Source organism: Chaetodon auriga, chromosome 1 (assembly GCF_051107435.1).
Source record: "Chaetodon auriga isolate fChaAug3 chromosome 1, fChaAug3.hap1, whole genome shotgun sequence".
In the NCBI taxonomy this organism is placed as follows: domain Eukaryota; kingdom Metazoa; phylum Chordata; class Actinopteri; order Chaetodontiformes; family Chaetodontidae; genus Chaetodon; species Chaetodon auriga.
This window is the reverse complement of record NC_135074.1, coordinates 25,802,284-25,822,098: the sequence shown is the minus strand read 5'-3', so window position 1 is coordinate 25,822,098 and position 19,815 is coordinate 25,802,284. Positions and strand designations below refer to the sequence as shown.

At 43.5% G+C, this 19,815-nt stretch overlaps 1 protein-coding gene across 1 annotated transcript in view; it reads left to right on the top strand.

Annotated features, from left to right (window-relative positions):
* Positions 1–600: 600 nt before the first annotated feature.
* The window catches only part of fbn1 (fibrillin 1), a 58,219-nt gene continuing 39,004 nt past the window's right edge, over positions 601–19,815 (top strand). The window contains exons 1-14 of the mRNA XM_076731934.1: positions 601–918; positions 1,128–1,415; positions 3,208–3,290; positions 4,884–4,982; positions 5,894–5,989; positions 6,775–6,870; positions 13,317–13,514; positions 14,474–14,599; positions 15,931–16,056; positions 17,194–17,346; positions 17,459–17,716; positions 18,497–18,649; positions 18,731–18,850; positions 18,936–19,061. Coding sequence (XP_076588049.1) covers positions 1,213–1,415; positions 3,208–3,290; positions 4,884–4,982; positions 5,894–5,989; positions 6,775–6,870; positions 13,317–13,514; positions 14,474–14,599; positions 15,931–16,056; positions 17,194–17,346; positions 17,459–17,716; positions 18,497–18,649; positions 18,731–18,850; positions 18,936–19,061 — 1,837 coding nt within the window. The 5' untranslated portion in view covers positions 601–918; positions 1,128–1,212. The remainder of the gene's footprint in view (positions 919–1,127; positions 1,416–3,207; positions 3,291–4,883; positions 4,983–5,893; positions 5,990–6,774; positions 6,871–13,316; positions 13,515–14,473; positions 14,600–15,930; positions 16,057–17,193; positions 17,347–17,458; positions 17,717–18,496; positions 18,650–18,730; positions 18,851–18,935; positions 19,062–19,815) is intronic.

The window sequence follows — 19,815 nt, the reverse complement described above, 5'->3', positions numbered from 1 at the left end:
ATGAGAAACCCATGAGCATTTATTGACTGGCTACCAATATTTATACCAGAAGCAGAATCACTTTTATTGCCAAGTAGCTTTTCACATAAGAGGAAGTTGCCTTGGTGTTTTGGTGCATAACAATAAACATATTAGGAGAGAAATTAGGATGAAAAAGTAAGTACTGCATGTCTTGTTTTCATCCTTATGAAATGCAAAGAACCAGCCAGAGATCAGTTAATCTTATTAATGGCTTAAATTCGATAGAAAAAGAATTAGTTAGCTAATTAATAATAACATTAATGAAGTCATTAGCTACAATTTATTAAGCATTTTCTGTACAAAGGAAGTGATGCATACCACGTTTTACAGCAAAGATTGAGCAGGTTTATTATTATTATTATTATTATTATTATTATTATATTTCAGATTGTTTATGATCAAACTTTGACATAGATCTACATGCATGTAAGAAGCTCTGTATTTTGTAAAACCTCTCTGTGTTGGCTATAATATCGTCAGCTAAAAGTCCAGGCTGAAGGTCCAGAGCTTAACTTGTGCATTTTTGAACTCCAGCTTTTGTATCGCGAGAGCAGGGGAAGAAAGGAAAAAACAGTTTTGGGGAAAGTTGAGCAGAGCAGGGATGAGGAAAGAGCTGTGCAGTGAGGGAGAGTCACAGTGAGTTTTGCCATTCTCATCCTCTGGAATGCATCAGCTCCTCTAACTTATCTGTGCAAAGTCAACACGCGACTGGATGCGCACGAGCTGACTCCAAAAGTTACGATGCGCATCTATTTATAGCAGCTCAGCGAAAAGTTTGAGTGACTTTTCTGCGTCTCCGCAGTTTGCTTCTAAACGTTTATTCAGCAATACCTGCAAGGAAAAGTGAAGTGTAGTCCTCTGTCGGGTCTGAGGCGAATCTCCTGCTCGGGAGACAAGGTAAAGTAACGACTCACTCGTGCGCACTTTTGCACATTTTTACACTGCAAGCTTTTTTGCGACTCTGAGCTGAATGATTTTCTAACTTAAAAACAACAGAAGTCATATCACCAGCAACTTCCCAGAGCGCTGCAGAGTTGTTTTCCTTTTGCATCTCGTGCACTCTCCTCTGCGTCTTTTCCAAATGTTTTATTATTATTGTTTTGCAGCTTTGACTCCAGACTGCAGAGGCCGACGGGGGCTGGGAAATTAGTTCAGGAAACTTTTATTCTAGCGAGCACTGGACTTGTACACATGAGAGTGGATATGCCGGACAGTCAGTGTCGGGGACGGCTGCTGCAGTTGGCCGTGGCTCTGGTGGCCTTGCTGTCCCTCTGCGCCGAGCTTGGAGACGCTGCAGAGGTGGTGGAAGCCGGGGACAGCGAGCTGATGAGCAAGACGACCGACTCCAGAGCCAGCAGGGCCAAGAGGAGGGGAGGGACGGACGTCCTCAGAGGGTAATGTGACCATGATAATCCTCATTAGGCCACAATTTCTTGAAAGTTTTCCCCTTCCAGTTTATTGCAACTTTAAAGGAGCATCTTTCTGTGTATGTGTGTGTGTGTGTGTGTGTGTGTGTGTGTGTGTGTGTTTCATTTTTTGGCTCTTAGCAGGTGTCTGTTCCTCTCACGTGTGTGTGTGTTTTTTTTTCTTTTTTCATTTTTTAATAAGGCTGAATGAGACCCATGAGTGACATTGTCTGTGTTGGGAAGTTTGGAGCAAAGTTTAGTAATTAAATACTGGCAAGAATATCACATTCCTGCTGACTGCAATAATAAATTACATCCAAACAAAGGAGGCCATTGGTCGTGTGTGGCTGTGGCAGAGAGAGAGAGAGAGAGAGAGAGAGAGAGAGAGAGAGAGAGAGAGAGAGAGAGAGAGACTCTAACAGCCTAATCCTCTTTCTGGCCAAAAACACCACACCCCAGTTGTGGATAAATCACATCTGCAGCTGTACACAGTGGGTCACTGCTGGAGAGGTTGTGTGTGTGTGTGTGTGTGTGAATTAGAGAAAGAGAGGAGAGAGAGAGAGAAAAGCAAGACAGACATAGGGAAAGCAAGACAGACAAGAGAAGAAGGAGCGTCTGTGTCCAGTGATGACAGCAAACAGCTGATGAAGGTCACACAGTAGACAGCTCAATGAGCATTCTCCACAGGCATTTTTATTTGACATGCTTTAAGTTAATTTATCAGAACATCTGGGTTCAGAGGCAGGAAGTGCACACAGGCTGCACACTGTGTCACACTGACTTATATGAGAATGTTTCAGAGATCCGACAGGCTTCATTATGCACCTCGTGGATCAGTTTTAAGTTACGCTGTGCAGTGCCCACGCTGACCCTCGGGGTCAATGCATGCCCAGTTGGTGACTACAGATTCACATGCAGTATGTAGGCCTGCGTCAGACCTGCAGGTGGCAGGATGGCGCAGGCGTTCGCTTCCATGTGAGGTGGAATATTTTTTACAGGTGCATCAGATTTCTTAAAACACCTTGTGCAGCATAATATTTTCCTCACCAGCAGAATTTGGTGCTGGAAAGTGCCAAATGCTGCATGCCAGGCCGCACCCGACAGCAGCAAGATCACTACAAGCAGCGCAGGTCATAGCGTAGTCCAGTAGTCCGAGACCCCACAGTGGGTGACGAGATGACTTTAAGATAATTGAAGGGGTAACAAATGACAAACTGTAATTTGGCTTTAAATTTACCAAACAGTTTGACCCATTCAGGACTTAAAAAAGAAAGAAAAATCACTGTATGATTAATCTGCTCACTGCTCATTACACCCATGATGAGAGGCCATAAGGTGGCTTTGTTTCACAGAATGAGGGTCTAAAGCAAAAATCCTCTGGCATGACAAATGTGTATTGTACTTCTTGTTATATGATGGACATTTTATGCTTTCTGGGGACTGTAAAATAATATTTTTTGTGTTTGGGGAGAGTCAATGTCAGTGTCATGGAAAATGTCACTGGAGATGGAGGCAACATGTGTCCTTGAGTAGTGTGATGGAGGTGCTCTGCAGAGGAGGCCAAAAAACAGGAGATTTGTTCCTGCATTGTAAGAACACTGTGGATCAGTAAGCAATGAGCTTCCATCAGTAGAGAGCAATTGAGGCTCTAAGGACGGAAGATGTTGTATGTTGTCCAGACTGTGAAGCACAAAGATAAAGCTGTTAACACACTTGACTTAAGAGGCATCTGAACTGTGTGAAATGGATTAGTGACCTTCTATTGCTGCATCTTCCACAGACCAAATGTGTGTGGCTCAAGAAACAACGCCTACTGCTGCCCAGGCTGGAAGACTCTGACTGGAGGAAACCAGTGCATTGTTCGTGAGTATCACCTCCATTATTACACCACTGCTGTACGTTCAGGTCAGGCAGAACTTCGAGCTCCTCATGACCATCACCAGCAGTGCTTCGCACAGTCCAGCACCCTGCTGTTTTTATTGGAGCCTTGCAGCCACAGTGTATTTCACACCACATGGGATGCAAAGGGAGTGCATGTTACTATATGTTACGTGAAATTTTAGACTTTGTTGGAAAAAAATCCAACAGGAATGTTACTCCTGCAAACCAGACTTAAATATTCAGCACATAAGAAACTAATTCATTCTCTTTCATTTTAATTAATAGAATAAAATGCATGATTATTCTTAGTATGTGACTTTATTTATTGCACTTGTTGAGCGAGTCTGTTGTATAAAACCTGCAGGTCACACACCAGACAGGGACTGCAGTTTTCAGGTGGTGAATGAACGTTAATATCATTGACATCCAGCACTTTCAGAAGTTTTCTTGCATTCAGATGTTTTGGAGCTTGAACAGGTGAAAAATCAGGCAACAGTTACGGTCCACTTGCTCAAAGCTCCAATTTCAGTAACTAGAAGATTGCTGTAATATCAATAACTCAGTATATATGCAAGAAATTTCCTCATGCACCTGCCTTTTCTATACAGGTGTGCAAAAAATATATTGTTTCCTGATATTTGTCCTTTTTCCAAATAAATGCGATTCATTTATGAGACTTTACACAGGCACAAACCAAACTATTGCCATTTAATTGGCATAAAACTGTTTGATTGCCCAAGTAATTTTACATTAGCAGTGGTTTAGTGTGGCTAGTGGTGATGATGGGCTGGCAACATGACCCAAAACAGGTGGTCATTCATTTTGGTCAATTTACTTTGGTATTCTGGCAGTGGTTTCTTTTTCTGGTTTCTTTTTCTGGTTTCTTTTTCTGGTTTTCTTCTCTTTCTTTGCATTTCCTCCCCACCTCTCTCCCCTCTCACCCCCCCTCGGTAGACAGGAAGGTCTGAGAGGCTGCAGAGTTGTGTGATTGCAGTCTGGCTGGTCGGCTGGCCGGATGCCTGTCGCGGCTCTAATGACATTGTTTAGCAGTGGGGTTCAGAGAGTAGGGGTCAGTGGCTGGACTCTACCTGATGGGAGCAGGGGGCAGGGGACCATGCCAACAACAGTCTGTGGGAAAGAGAGCAACTGAGCGAAAACAGCCAGCACCAACTGGAAACACACACTGTTGCACATTTATGGCAACAAAATTCAAAGAAGAAAATAGCTCAAAGCCGTTGCCAAGTGGGCTTCTATAACTTAACCATGATGAAAGTTAAAAGGACAATTTGACCGTATTTGGACTGCGGTCTGTTTGAGTTTTGAAATATTATAGATGAGAGTTCAGTATGAGGTTTAGATCATGGCACAAGTTGCACCAAATGAAATTCTAACCTGAAATTCAAAACCTGGAGCGGACGGGCTGACAAGCAACAGATACATGACAGGAAATCTCTCTCACGCACTATCAGGACAAATCCCAGCGCCATAAAGTGAGCGCTGGACTGTTATTTTATCTTGCACCTGACGGAGGACGTTTTTATGTTGTTTGACCGAGTGTCATGTTCCTCTTTGCAGCGATCTGCCGGAGTTCATGTGGAGATGGTTTCTGCTCCAGGCCCAACATGTGCACCTGCCCCAACGGCCAGATCGCCCCATCCTGTGGATCCAAATCAGGTTGTTAAACGACACCTCTCCTGAACTCCTTTGAAGCTTGCTATCATCAGCTAGATGGGTTTTATTATGTAGCGTAGATAGATATAGATGGGAGAGGTTGGTAACTAATACTTGGCCAATATATAAATATATTCATATTATGATTTATGTAAATAGGAGTGTATGTCGAAACTAAGTGTTTTTGGGAAAGCATGGCCTGGACCACACCCCTGCCTTTGCATTTTTAATAAAGGAGCTGTAATCTTAAGAAAAACATTTCACCATGCCGTGACAACAACGACAAGCAGTGACAGATGACAGATGACAGAAAGTATGCAGTCTTGTAATATATTTTCCTTTGTAGGATACAAATTAAAGAGCTTGTAATTGGGTCAGATTTTTTGAGTGCAGACCACGCTGTGCAGTTTGCATCTTTTTTCCCAAGTTTTCTTCTCCTCATCATGAGTAATGAGCACTAACTAGCATGGTACAAAAATATGAGATACTGAGCCAAAGAACCTCCTGAAAACATCCATTGAAACTGCCCCAAGCAATTGATACAGTATATGTATGTTGCAATCACATTCTTGCAAATAGCGGTCAATCTCATGGGTTGTTGTTGTGTGTGTGTGTGTGTGTGTGTGTGTGTGTGTGTGTGTGTGTGTGTGTGTGTGTGAACTGGGTGTGTGTGTGTTTTGGAAGATGTCCACAATCAACATCTCTTCCATGTTGTTCTCTCGCAGCTCGCAGTGCTTCAACCCAATGCGCTCATCTGTTTGCGCACCATAAATTTCTAGAAAATTATATCTCAATATGACTTTTAAGAAACTTCACAGTGCAGAAATGTTGTAAATCTAATCTGCAGTGTATGTTTGTGTGCTCTGAGTTTAACCTCAACGTGTCTGTGTGTGTTTGCAATGTTCTGCCCACAGTCCAGAACTGTAATATCCGGTGTATGAACGGGGGATCGTGTGCTGAGGACCACTGCCTGTGTCAGAAAGGCTACGTGGGAAACCACTGTGGTCAACGTAATTATCGTCCTGAAAAACCACAGATTTCAACACATCAGCATATTTTAATGTCATTTTAGGTTTATTGAAGGCAAAGACATGTTATATAATGTCTGTTTCCAAACATTTTTCCTTTAAAGCTTGTGTAAGGGCCATATAGCAAATGTTAGCATACTGACATGTGAACCTAAGAGTTTGAGCATGGTAAACATTAGCGGTCAGCATGTTAACATTATCACTGAGTGCATATTGCCACACTAGCATTAGCAGTTAGCTTAAAACCCTTCTGTGCCCAAGTACAACCTCACAGAGCTGTAGATAGTAAGTCTTGCAGTTTTCATCATCCTTGCTGTTGGTAATAATAACTCTGTCCTCATCAAGTTACCTTCTGAGACGTGATCATGGCTAAAAGGAAGTGTGATAGAGCAAGAAATGTGAGCAGTCAGTTGGTCAAATGCCCAAAACTCCCATACTAGTCAAACTTACTTGCAAGAGTAAACAAAGGTGAACTGGAAATGTATCAATCAAACTCTTCAAACATCAATCACAGTAATAGACCAACTTCCTGGTTCGTTTCTTGTCCCATTGACTTCTTTTTAGCGATCCCATGATGTTCCCACATCTCTGCAATCGATTTAGTGACTGCAATGTTATCATAACCAATACAAACGATGGTTGAAGCTGCAAACACAAGACCCAGGTCGTGTAAACCAGAGATATCCTTTGAACTGTTTGTAACTCGCCGTCGTGTCCTCACATACATGTGGTGTCACTGTTTGTTTCTTCTCTCTTTTATATTCCAGCGGTTTGTGAAAACGGCTGTCTCAACGGAGGACGGTGTGTGGCTCCCAACAGATGTGTGTGCACCTACGGCTTCACCGGGGCTCAGTGTGAGAGAGGTAATGAGCGTCACACTGCGGTACTCTCACCCGTCTTACGCCACGCTGTCTCTGTCACTACTCACTACTGCTGAAGTAGTTCTCAAAGCCACATGTGCTGCTTTTGTGAAAACGTGACTCGGCGCTGAATGGCGGTTGTTTTCTGTGACTGAGGACGATTCCTGCTTCGTCATGCCAGCGGCTTCAGGAATGTGGTTTGTTGTGGAACATTTGCATGTCAAGCTGGAGCTCAGAAATGACCGTTATTTTCCACATCTGTTCTCAAACGATGCTCTGGGGAATGTAATGTCTCTCTAAATGTGCGCTGTTTGTTAACCGAAGACCTCCCAACCTCCTGTGGTTGCTCTCTGGCACATGTGGCTCCAAAATATACAAGCACATGCAAACCCGAGGGTGGCCTGTGCTGTGTTTGTGAGGGAAACATGCACATATACAGGCGTGTGTGTATGTTTTGGGTATGTGCTGTGGCAGGGATGACCTGTAGAGGTCAAAGTGGTGACCTTGTAAAGCTAATATTTGGATTGGCAGCAGAGCTTCTAATTAGTAATGTCCCTTTTTAACGAGGCCATGCTTCAGAGGCCTATCAGTCCAGTCTGGCTGTGGATTCATCCTTTGGTTTACTTGTTTTCTTCAACCCTGCAGCTAATAAGACCCTATCTGGTTGCCTGGTGGGCGAGTGCCAGGCCTTATCTGCTGAAGCACACTTCTACATGTTGTAACTTTGCTTTCCATCCTTTCCCGTGGAAGCTCGGCCAAAGTCGTTTGTGAGACTGTTGAGGAATTCAAATTAAGCCCACGGTATCTTCAAGATGTTCATACTTTTCTGAGAACAGAAAGGATCCCAGAAACTCTGCTGTTGTTTCTTGTGCAATGGACTCTGAAGAACAAATGATGTACGGGCAAAGGATTTCACCACATCTGGTTTTAAAACTTTGGTTTGCCATGTAAGGTGACAAGCATGCAAACTTACCACTCACTTTCAGTTGCATTTTGAATGTTTCTTGTCTGGTATAATGAAACAGACTTTTTGTTGTGTGTGTGTGTGTGTCTGTCCGGGAACAGCTGCTTGGAGACCAGCTTCCATCCTTAGTCATTCATCTTAACACACTATATTGTGCTGAATTTGTGTCATTATGAAGTCACCATTTTCTTGAATTCCAAGATTTAGATGAGCCCTTAACTGGTCTTATTATATTTTCATAGTGCTGATTATACAATGCATAGTATCATATATGTAGTGCTTAGTTGATTGACAGAGAATCAGTCAATAACAGCTCTGATGACTGACTAGTCATTTCTGTCATTTATAGAGCAAAAATGCCAAATATTCTCTGGTTCCAGCTTCTCCAAGATGAGGGTGTGCTGTTTCTTCTGTTTTCTATCATTGCTAATTGAATGTCTGTGTTTTGGACTGTTTGTTGAACAAAACAAGAACAAGTAACTTGTGATGGGCGTTATTCACAATTTTGTCACGTTTTATTGACTAAATATTACTTCAAGATCTTATTGACTTATTCACCAAAGAGTTATCAACAGATTGATCAATAAGGAAAATAATCAGTATTTGAAGCCCTGTAAATGTATCAGTTGTTTGGTCCTCCGTGTTGCATTTGCTTACACTAAGAGAGGTAGAGAAAGTAGGCCAATGGATACAGTGGCGTTTCGGGTTAAGTTACTTTCACTGGAATTTCCTTGGCTTGGATCCATCACCTCCCAAGGGAAAGCCATTGTGCTCTCGCGCAAACACAAGCACATGCAGAAAGTACATGTGTACTCACAAACATGCACACATGCACAACACCGCACTGTTTTTTAAAGCAATTTACAGAACCGTTCCCCATTACGGCTTGATCTTATCACATTAGCAAGAACACAGGATTTTCCACAAACACGTGATCTGACCAGAGGAGAAGTAGCTGCACTCAGGATGTGGAAAGAGTATGAACACATCACTACTACAGAGCTGTGTGACTTTGAGCTGTATGCTGCCAAAGTGACTGGTGATCTGCTGACCAGTGGTCCCACCACCAGGCACAGCTGACCGCAGGGAAAATGCAGCCTGGTACATCAACGTGCTCTTTGTTGGTTACAAATGTGATTTAGGTTGGAATGTGGGATTGGTGAGATCCAGCCGCTCTGCAGCTGATCGCTCGAAGGGCTCTGTGCTCCTGCTGTAGAGTCGTTTAGCTTCGGAGCAATAAAGTCGAGCTTTCGGTGTGACGCCATTGAGTTCACTTGGGATGGTGGTGAAAGACTGGCTTGAGACGTGGCAACACGTGAGTTACACAGTCAATAAGTCAGCAGCCAGAGCACAACAGGGAAGTCGGTCAGTCAGCTGAGGGGCTCACTTGTCTCTTCATGCCTCACTGACTTTCCCCTATCAGGCTCTGTTCTAGCCCAGTGCAAACCTCAGTAGATAGATAATCAACTGTGTGTGTGTGTGTGTGTGTGTGTGTGTGTGTGTGTGTGTCTGTGTGTCTGTGTGTCTGTGTGTGTGTTTGAGTGCGTGCTCAACTTGTTAGTCCTTGGAGGATGGAGAAATCTGCTGACGGGCCAATAGGGAAGGCCCCACCCAGATATAAGACCCCATAATACATGCATGGAAACACGCACAAACAGATGCATGTGCACAGCTTACACATATGTTAAGGCCTGTAAGGATGCTGTGAGCACCATCTGCAAGGGGCAGATTGAGGAAGGGTGGATGTGGAAAAGGTGGACAGATTTCTGTGTGTACAAACATTTTGGAGTTAATCCAGGAAACTCTTTTGACCCACTTCCTGGCGGGCTTCCCTCCTGTTCACACCGAGGCCGTTGTTGTGCATAAACTCACAGGTCATTGAGGAAGCTGACATTTCCATTGTGTTCCAAAAGTAACTGAACTTCTGCGCAGGCATGAAATCGCTGGCAAATGAGGGTCAAACCAAACTATCCGCTCCCATATTAAGATGCATATTTTCTGAAGCAGCTACAATAATATGCTAACGTGTTTCCAAAAGTAGAGCAGTAAGAGCGAAAACAAGAGCTAGATTTTTTTTTTGTAAGTTTTGGTCTGTTTTGAGATCATCTCTGGCTAGACTGCGGATGAGGGGTTGGGACCTTGGCCGAGATTCTGTGTGTGCGTTTGAGCGCGTTTGTGTGTGAACACGTGCGATTGCTCCCAGATGTACAGGACATGGGTGGATCCCCCAGCTGTATACAGTTCACAGAGAGACAGTAAGATGACAGATGAAATGACACCACTTTCACCCTACAGCTGTCTGCCTCTCCCTGTTTACCTCAGCTGACTGTTTAAGTGCTACACTTGTATTTGCTTTACTCCATGCGCAGATCTGTGTGTTTTAGTGCTTGCAGTCTTCCACTAACAGCTGTAATAAGCAGGTATTATGTCAGGTGGATTATGTGTAGCAGCCAACAGTAATAACACATAAACCTGAACCTGATGAAAGGAGTAACTTGAGTTCTGCTGTATTCAGCTTATATGGGCGCCATGTAAAAACTTCTCAAACCCCCTTCTTTTCCTCTATACAGGGTATTCCTTTGTTTGTATAGTTAAGGTACATACTGTATGCTTTAAGTAGATACAGAAGACACCTGGCAACTGGCTGGGATGTTGTCTCAAAGCTGAAGATTGCTGTGGTGGAAAAATTATTCAGATCCCTTACTTCAAAGTTCAAGTAAAACTATGTTAAAATCTTCTTTTACCAGTAGTCCTGCAATCAAAAAATGAAAGTAAAAGTACAGATGACAAAATGTTTTACTCAAGTATCATAAGGGAAGTTTTGATGAATTACATTTGGGGAAATGCAATCATTAGCTTTCTTGGAGTTAGATATGAAGAATGACAGAACTCTCTTATCTGTTAAATACGAAGCTGCAGCCAAAAGATGATTAACATTAACTTAGTTTAGCATATAGACTGGAAACAGCTTGTCTGCGCCATTAAAGTTCACTAAGTAGAATATTGCACAGGTTGTGGTTTTACCAGGTGCAGGACAATTTAGGGCAGATTGACCTTTAGACAGAGCTAGGCTAGCTGTTTCTAGTCTTTATGCTACTGTATGCTAACTTGACCAGCTCATGGAGGTAGCTTCATATAGCTACTGGACCAAGAAGATGTTAAACATTAGCTTAGTCTAGCATGCTTAGAAAAACTGAAGTGTACAAAATTTTGTGGTTTTACATGGTGCTATATGCAGGACTATTTAGGACAGACTGAACTTTAGGCAGAGCTAGGCTAACTTATCCAGTCATTATGCTACCGTATGCTAACTTGACCAGCTCCTGGTGGTAACTTATTACTGTACAGACACGAGTAAGAAGCCATATAAATGTATTTCCCAAACAATCCCTTAGTCTGCAGAGAGGGACAGATATTTTGTCTGATGGGATAAATTAGGGTTTTAGTAACAGAGAGAAGGTTGATCTTTGTGTGATGACCGTTCAGTCTATGCAAAGTGCAGTAAGATCAGACGGTGACAACTTTCAGCTGAAGAGCGAAAGTTACCCAGAAATGAGGATAATTCTGATTCCATAAATGTGTACTTCACACCAAAAGACCTTAGATATCCTATCCCTTCTGTCCCTGGTAGGAACAGCTTATGTTGATGGTTTATGAATCATTCTGACATTGAGTGATTGCATGATGGGAGAGATTGAAGATCTATTCGATATTGCATGCACTCTTCCAAATTAACCAAAAGCATTTACAGCTAAAATACAGTTATTAAATGCAGTAAAATATCTGATTTATCAGCCATATATGTCTGGTGTCAAAACTTACCAAGATAATTAAATCAGTAAATTAAGTCAGTTAATTTATTGATTCATTTTTTCTGATCATCATGGCTAATGTTTGTTTATGAACTTGTAGTGGATTAAGAAGTACAAGAGTTCCCTCTGAAATGTTATCTGTAGAAGTTGCTGAAATGCAAATACTCAAATACAAGTACGTGAAAACTGTACTTCAGTAAAAGTACTCAGTTACTTCGCCGCTCTGGGTGGAAGGAGGAGTAGACTGAGAATCAAAAGCATTCGGTCTCCAGTAGAGCCTGAGCAGGAGGGAGTGAGAAAGGGAGAGATGACCCAGTTCTGTTTCACACAGCGCTGGTGCCAGAGGCAGAGAGACCGTGGAGGCTGTGGTGCACGTGACGGGCCTGGGCTGGGCCCCGGTCCACACGGGAAACGCACAATGTCTCGTTTGTTTTAAACGACTGCGCTGTTGGAACCGGTCTCCCTCTTTCCTCTCGCTGTCTGTTGTCTGCCGTGAAATGTGGAAATGATTTTTGCCGTTGGATCTCGGCCAGATTCTTTTGGGAGGGATGAGTTTTCTCCTCTCCCTTTCTCTCTGTCCCTATCTCTGTTTCACCATCTTCTTCCAGGCCTTCACCTGATAAGATTTTGTGATTTTTGTTAATTCTGTGGGGAGTTTGCAGCTAAGGAGTGGCCTTTGGAGAGAGGATGAAGTGAGGGGATAGATGCATGCAAGCAGTGGGATCAAGGGAATAAGGTTTAAACCAGTTTGAAGGGGAGGAGAGATGAAGAATCTCGACAGAGGGACTTTCTTCACACTCTTGAGCTCAAATTTATCATAAGCTATTTAATTTTAATTCTAGGCTGCTGTAGTTAGTGGGGAAATCACCTACTGTGCTCCATAGACACGCCCTGTCAGTCAGCCTCTGCCGGCCTGAGGGATGATGACCTATTCCCCAGATTGTGTATCGCTAGAAAAATAATAAAAAGCAGCACACTACATGTTAAATGTGCCATTGTGCCTTATAAACACCGTATAGGTAGCGAGAGAACTGATAATCATCTAATATATGCACCAGACTGCTTTTTCATTGTCTGGGTGTCCTTGCTTATTCTAGCTTCCACAGCCGCCCACACAACTTTAAAAGGTTTTCCAGACCCCTTTTCTATCTCTGCTTTTCTCTAACACACACACAGTCACACACACACACACACACACACACACACACACACACACACACACACACCAATGCACCTGAGAGCCAGACCGATTAAAATGCCAGGAACAGACAATGCATTCTTTATGGAGTGTGTTACTGTCCGCTCCGCAGCACTTTCATCACATATATTGTGAGTGAGTTGTAGATGTCATGCAAAACTACGTTCAGTTTTAGTGTTTCTGTTTGTGTGTGCCAGACAGATATTCGCTCGCAGAATCAAGTCGGGTTCGAGGTTTTTCAGCGTTTAGCTTTAGCTTCCTTTGTCACCGTTTTGATTGAAATATCTCACAAATGAGCTGTTTTGCGTTTTTTAAATCTAACATGCGTCAGCCAATAGCAGTTTCTTCAAATTTCTCTTTCTGTTTACGTGTTTGACTGGCTACCAAACCGAGCTGTTTTGCATTGTGTTTGTACTGAGAATAAAGAGACAAAGTGAAGTTTCCACAGTGGTGAACTCTTGCTTTGCCTCTGCAGACTACCGCACTGGGCCGTGCTTTGCCTCGGTGAATAACCAGATGTGTCAAGGCCAGCTCACAGGCATTGTGTGCACAAAGACTTTGTGCTGCGCCACAGTGGGACGGGCGTGGGGTCACCCCTGTGAGATGTGCCCGGCCCAGCCTCACCCTTGCCGAAGAGGGTTCATACCAAACCATCGCACTGGGGCGTGCCAAGGTAAAGTCTGTTCCTCAGCGCCTCTGTCTCTTTTTCTGTTTTTGTCTCGGCTTTTTCTCTGTCACTCTCCATGTCCTTTCCTTCTTTGAGTAAAGTGCTGCTTCTGTCCTCTCTGCCCATTTTAACTCCTTCTCCCTCCTCGTGGGCCTTCACCCCTCTCCCTCTGTCATCCCCTCATCTCTACCCATCATCCCCTCTCCAGGGGATTAGTTCTAATTGGGTTAAATTGGGGTGGGTGGCAGTGCCTCCCACATGTGTATGGAATGCCCGCAGACACCCGCTGTGGCGGGACTGTCAGAGTCAGTAACACGGGTCAGTGGCGGTGCCACGTGGGAGAGCTCATTTCTGGTAAGACGGCCCTCTGCCTGCCTGCCCCAGACCCAACAACATCAGAACCTCTGCAGGGGAGGCGGACCTGAGCCAGGACCCAGAGGAACATGGAGTACTCTGGGACTGCATCAGGTCACAGCCTCCTGGAGGTTTTCAGCCGGAGACCTACATCTTAATCGTGTCAAATCCATGAAATAAATTAATATAATCACCGATGTACCTCACAAAGTCACAGTTTTTATGTATAACGTTCTTTTGAATGCAGACTTGTCCTCTCTGTGTTTCCCCTCCTCTGTCTATCTCTTCCTTGGTCGACTTGGCTTCGATTTCTGTTCCTCCTGCAGGAGACATTCCTCTCTCTCTTTCTCTTTTCCCTTGTCACTCTGTTGATCGCAGGAAAACTCGGAGCCAGACTGTAAAAACAGACCCAATTTCAATCCATGCAGATTCAGACATGGCCAGATTTGTGTGTAAATGTTTGTGTGTGTGTGTATATGTGTGTGTGCTGCCCTCTTGCCCCCATTTCTGTGTCATTTCTCTTGTTTTGCACATGAAGGGAGTTTGTGCTCGTGTGTGTATTCATATGTGTTTGTTAGGGTGTGTATTTATTGTATGCTGTGTATGTACAGATGTGGATGAGTGCCAGGCCATCCCTGGCATCTGTCAGGGAGGAAACTGCATCAACACAGTGGGATCCTTTGAATGTAAATGCCCCGCTGGGCACAAGTTCAACGAGGTCTCACAGAAATGTGAAGGTAAGAATCAAGCTAGCAGCCATCACATTAAAACAGTGAAATGTCTGACTTTTACCGTGAACGTGAATGACAGAGTAGGCTAAAAAGATTATTTCCAAAGTTCCTAATTAACAATGTGAAAGTAGAGCTAAAAGCCACATCCGTCGAGTTGTGGTTAGCTTCACCTCAGTCGCGGTATTCTGATTATTACTTTGTGGGGAAAGACCACACATAAGCCACTTCCCTTGAAATATGTTTAATTAAACCGAAGCAGCACTGCTTTTTCTCAGTAATCCTTTTTAACACTTAATTGTTGGCTTGACATAAATGCTGATTTCATTAGTTTTCAAGTTAAAGTGATACTATGTAAAGAGGAAATAACATTTTTCCTCTTCCAGATGAAAAGCTAATTTCATGAACAATAAATGCACCATAGCCTAATTCGGTACAGTCAGGGGCCTTTGCTGTTACAACCTTACTTGGTCTGGTATGACCATTAGCTAACATTAGCTAATGCTAGCTAACATTTGATGTAAATACTGCTGTATAATACACATGACTGAGTCACTTTGCTGACTTGCTTTATTTGTGATAATCAATTGATGATAATCAAGAGACAGACAGTGAAGTTTATGTCCCCATGTAGTATTGAAAGGACATTTTTCTCTCAGCTGGGGTTCCTAATTATCAACTTCTGACTGGCTTACAGAACTGTTAGATCACAGTCTTTTCTTACTTTATAATTGTGGCCTCTGAGACTCTTGCAATATTTTTTAATGTTTCTGGCTGACAAATCTTAAATAAAATCCTTCTCTCTGCATCACTTCTGCACAAATAAAGACCTACAGTTAGGCTGTGAAAAATATTGGCTCATTAAGACATGAATGTGACAATTTCCAGACCAAGTTTAACTCTGGTGAAACGGACTGAGCAGGGGTTTTTGTGGCACTCGTTTGCAGAGTAAAATATGTGCTATTTAATGCCCAGAAATAATTGCCGGAAAACTTCTGGACTGTGTAAAAGACGTTTCAAACGGGTGGCAGTTACAGTGTATTTCTTTGTGCATGATGATATGCACTCGGTGGTTAACGGTGCTAACAGAGGAGCAGCTACAGGCCCCTGGATTTAACATTGTGTGACAATGCCTTATTTCCATTGTCTCTGCCAACATGTGCTCGAGGCGCTCTTAAAGACGTTCATTTTTAGTTCGTTTTCAGTTTAATCATTTTCATCAGCAGTTATGATTACTATGCAGTTTTTAGGAACACAGAAACAGGAAGAAATCTAAGATGTTTTGAGAAGTACTGGATAGTTTTTTTTTCCTCCTCTCCTCTCCTCTCTCTCCTCTGTAGATCTGGACGAGTGTTCAAACATACCAGGTCTCTGTGGTGTAGGTGAATGCTCTAACACTGTTGGCAGCTACTTCTGCAAGTGTCCCCAGGGATATTACACCTCTGTGGATGGATCCAGGTGCATAGGTGAGTCCTCTGCCATTATGGCTGTCATACCTCTCCAAAAAGTCAATGGACTGCATTGTGTTTGCTCTGGTTCATTGTCACCAGGACAGATAGAATATGAGACAAAGCAGCTGAGCAGAAAAGGTGCTGCCTCATTCTCTTTTCCTTTTTCCACCCCATTTTGGTTCTTCTCCCTTTATGCCTGGCACTGACAGCAGAAAGAACTGAAATCTGTCCAATGTTCCAGCTGGTAGAATTTAGGTCAGTAGTCACTTGCTTGTTTCTAGTTCCACAACAATAAAACTGAGGAGGGGATGAGCGAAGTGAAGTGAACTCCTCTCGTGCTCAGGTGACTTGACATCATGGCTGGAAGAAGTGAAGGGCGTGTGCGTCTGTCTGTCAGTCTGCGTGTGCGTGTGTGGCATTGAACAGTCCACATCCTGGGAGGATGATAACAGTGTGTGTATGTAATATTTCTGTTGACCACACACACACACACACACAGAATCACCAGAAAAGCCAAAACAGGCCTGAATAGTCCATTACATGTACAAGCACATACTCACACGTGCATGCATGCGCACATGTATTCAAACACAAGCATATGCAATCGCACGCTCACATTACCCCCCCAGGAGAGGATGTTTGTGAGGAAAGAATGTCTGAGTCTTTTGCTCCAGAAAAGGATTGTGCCAAACGTTTTAGTCAGTTTCCCATGCAGCAACACTCAGTATTAACATGTACTCCAGCCCCTTAAGGACTCGATTGTTTTTTCTCCCACCAACTCTATGTCTGCCTGACATCTTGTTGAGTTTAACCAAGCAATCAATAGTGTAGCCTGTCAGTTTCTCCATGTGAATATGCTGGATGGACTGGGTGTGAAACAAGACATGATATATTTATGTTAATGGGGAACCTGAGAGTTAGTCATGCTGGTGCACAGTGCCAGAAACTGCAGGATGTAGGACTGGTTCAAATAAATAGGAAGTGATGACTATTGGAAGTGGCTTCCATCATCCAAATGATGGAAAATTTGAAGCAACGACGACTAGTTTTTGATTGTACTCCTGCCAATTTGCTCAACATGCAGACAGCACATGCCATATTCCATACAGTACGGCTAGTTTAACAGACGTCATGCTGTGTCGTTTCCCACAGATGCTCGTGGTGGGTACTGCTATGCTAGCCTGCTGAACGGGCGCTGTGCCAACCAAAACTCGCAGCTGTTGACCAAAATGCAGTGCTGCTGTGATAGTGGGCGCTGCTGGTCTGATGGGTCTACTCCTGAAATGTGCCCCATTCGTGGAACAGGTGGGGTCACTCACCATCACATGGCTTTAAACTTCTTGTCTTCATGTTCATGTGTCTCCTTGTCTCAGTGCAGAGTCAACCTCCTGTTGTTTTTCACATGTGCTCATTTTAGAAGAGTACCAGAAACTGTGCATCCAGATACCTGATGGGAACGGTGGAGGACTGGTACCTGGTCGTGTCCCAGGGAGCCCCGACCTACCTGGCATTTATCCAGCTTTTCCCGGTCAGACTCCGGGCCGTGGACCTGGAGTGATTCCTGGTCAAGTTCCCATTCACGTTCCTGTCCATATACCGGGTCAGGTTCCAGGTGGCCCTATTCCAGGCCCCGGAGTAATTCCAGGACAACCACCTATACAGCCTCCTCCACCAGGTATGCTCTTGCTTTCTGCTTGTGTTTGGTTCAAGTTCACACTCATAAAAGGACATGTCCTCAGTGTTGACGTGAGCCGTTATAGTTAATAACTCATAGTTTCTGCTCTGACTCAGTGGATGTGCAGTGCCCGACCTCCCACTTGGTCTTGTGTTGCTATGTTCAAAATCCTGGTTTTGAGCAATCACAATCCACACCCTCCAGCGACCGAACTACATGTTAATGATGGAAAACTTTGACTAAGACTTGAATTGTGCGCTGACGCAGGGCTGCTTGTTTAGATTGAGTTTTGCCGCAAAGATATCCAAAATATATGTGCAGAAAACATCCTATCTGAAAAAATAAAAACATTCTTGCATGTTTGCAGCCCAGACCATGTCAAGAGTTTAATTAGCCATGTGCAAAATCTTCCGCAATAACATTTCCTCCGGAACTATTTTTCAAGCGAACTTGGCAGAGTTTAGGCTCCTCTCAAGAAAATTCAAACAACTCAGAGCATTTTTTGCCTTAATGAATAATACTGCATCCTGCCAGACCTTATTACAGTGCAAATGTGGTGCGTACACTGTCTGGCAATTCAAGACGGCATGCTTATGAAATGCTTTTTTTTTAGGAGGCAGCTGAGATGTTACATTTCCTTTACTGCTTTGTTTGATCATACTGTATGTACATTTTCTGTTAACCAAATAGCTATGAATTAAGATGTCAAGAAACCCAAAAACAGCAGCAACAATTGGACCCATGGATGATGCAGAATATTTGTGCAAATGTTTCTGTCAGGTCCCTTTATTATCCAAACCCAGAATATCACCAACATGTGCCAGGCCTACCGCAACCTCTGCCTGAACGGCAGGTGTATCCCCATGCCGGGTATTGGGTATCGCTGTGAGTGCAACATGGGCTTCAAGTTGGATGGAAGAGGAGAGTGCATAGGTAAGCCTCTGGTTTCTTAAGCACTAAACTGGAGGTACATGAAGATGAAGAAAGTTTACGAGCTTTGTGTTTGTTCTTCAGATGATGATGAATGTGAGAGAAACCCGTGTGCGCATGGAGAATGTGTGAACACCCCTGGGTCGTACATCTGTCAGTGTCCTGCTGGATTCCAGACTACTGCAACCAGGACAGAGTGCCGAGGTGATGCACACACACGCACACATGTGTACATACGCACTTAAAGGGAATGTATGTGTTTACTGTGTAATGTGCTTGTCTCTGCCAGACCTGGATGAGTGTGTGGCCAACGGTCGCATCTGCAACAACGGCCGCTGTGTGAACACCGAGGGCAGCTTCCACTGTGTCTGCAACGCTGGATTTGAGATTTCAGCAGATGGCAAAAACTGTCAAGGTCTGTGAAGTTCTGACATCTGCATTAATGGAGTAGGGACATGTTTAAAGGGTACTTTTCTGTAACAACCTCAGTATGTGTAATGTTATTGTTTAATGGACCATGGATCTGTTGGAGGTGGTGATTTAATACCAAGCATGTGCCGTAATAGACGGAACTTTAAATGATCTTCCCGGTGGTTTTGTGTGTTTCAGCCCATTAACTACAAAATATGTTCATTTCATATTACTACCAACCTTTTCCAAAGACTCCATCATATTAATATGTACTTCATACCTTGCAGGCATCTATTTGTTTCCATTCGTTTTAGTCTGTAAAACTTGCAAACTTGCTTTAGATAGGTAGTCTATCTGTTGCTTTTAAGGGGGCAGTATATTCCATCAAACTGCTGTCAAGCAGTTGAATAGCTTTGGAAACCCCCCACCCATCATCAGTCCTTAGGACTGGGTGGGGTGTGGCCTTTCGGAGCAACTATAAATGCTAGTTCTGATGGAGCATAGCCTGGCCCTTATATTTTCTGTTGTCAAACTCAGTGACTGAAGTTTTAGGCATGGATTGTATTGAAATGTCTGCCTGTTGTTCTATTCAAGGATGCTCCAAGATCCAAAATGAAAGAGTTGGCTGCTCAAAAGCATAAGTTTTAGTCCAGAATTTCTTGATTCCTATGTTTGCTCAGTGTTTGTCTTGTGGACTTGGTTTTCTGACAGTGTGTGTAGCTCGCCAGTGTAATGAGCTGTCTGCAGACTATCAATTC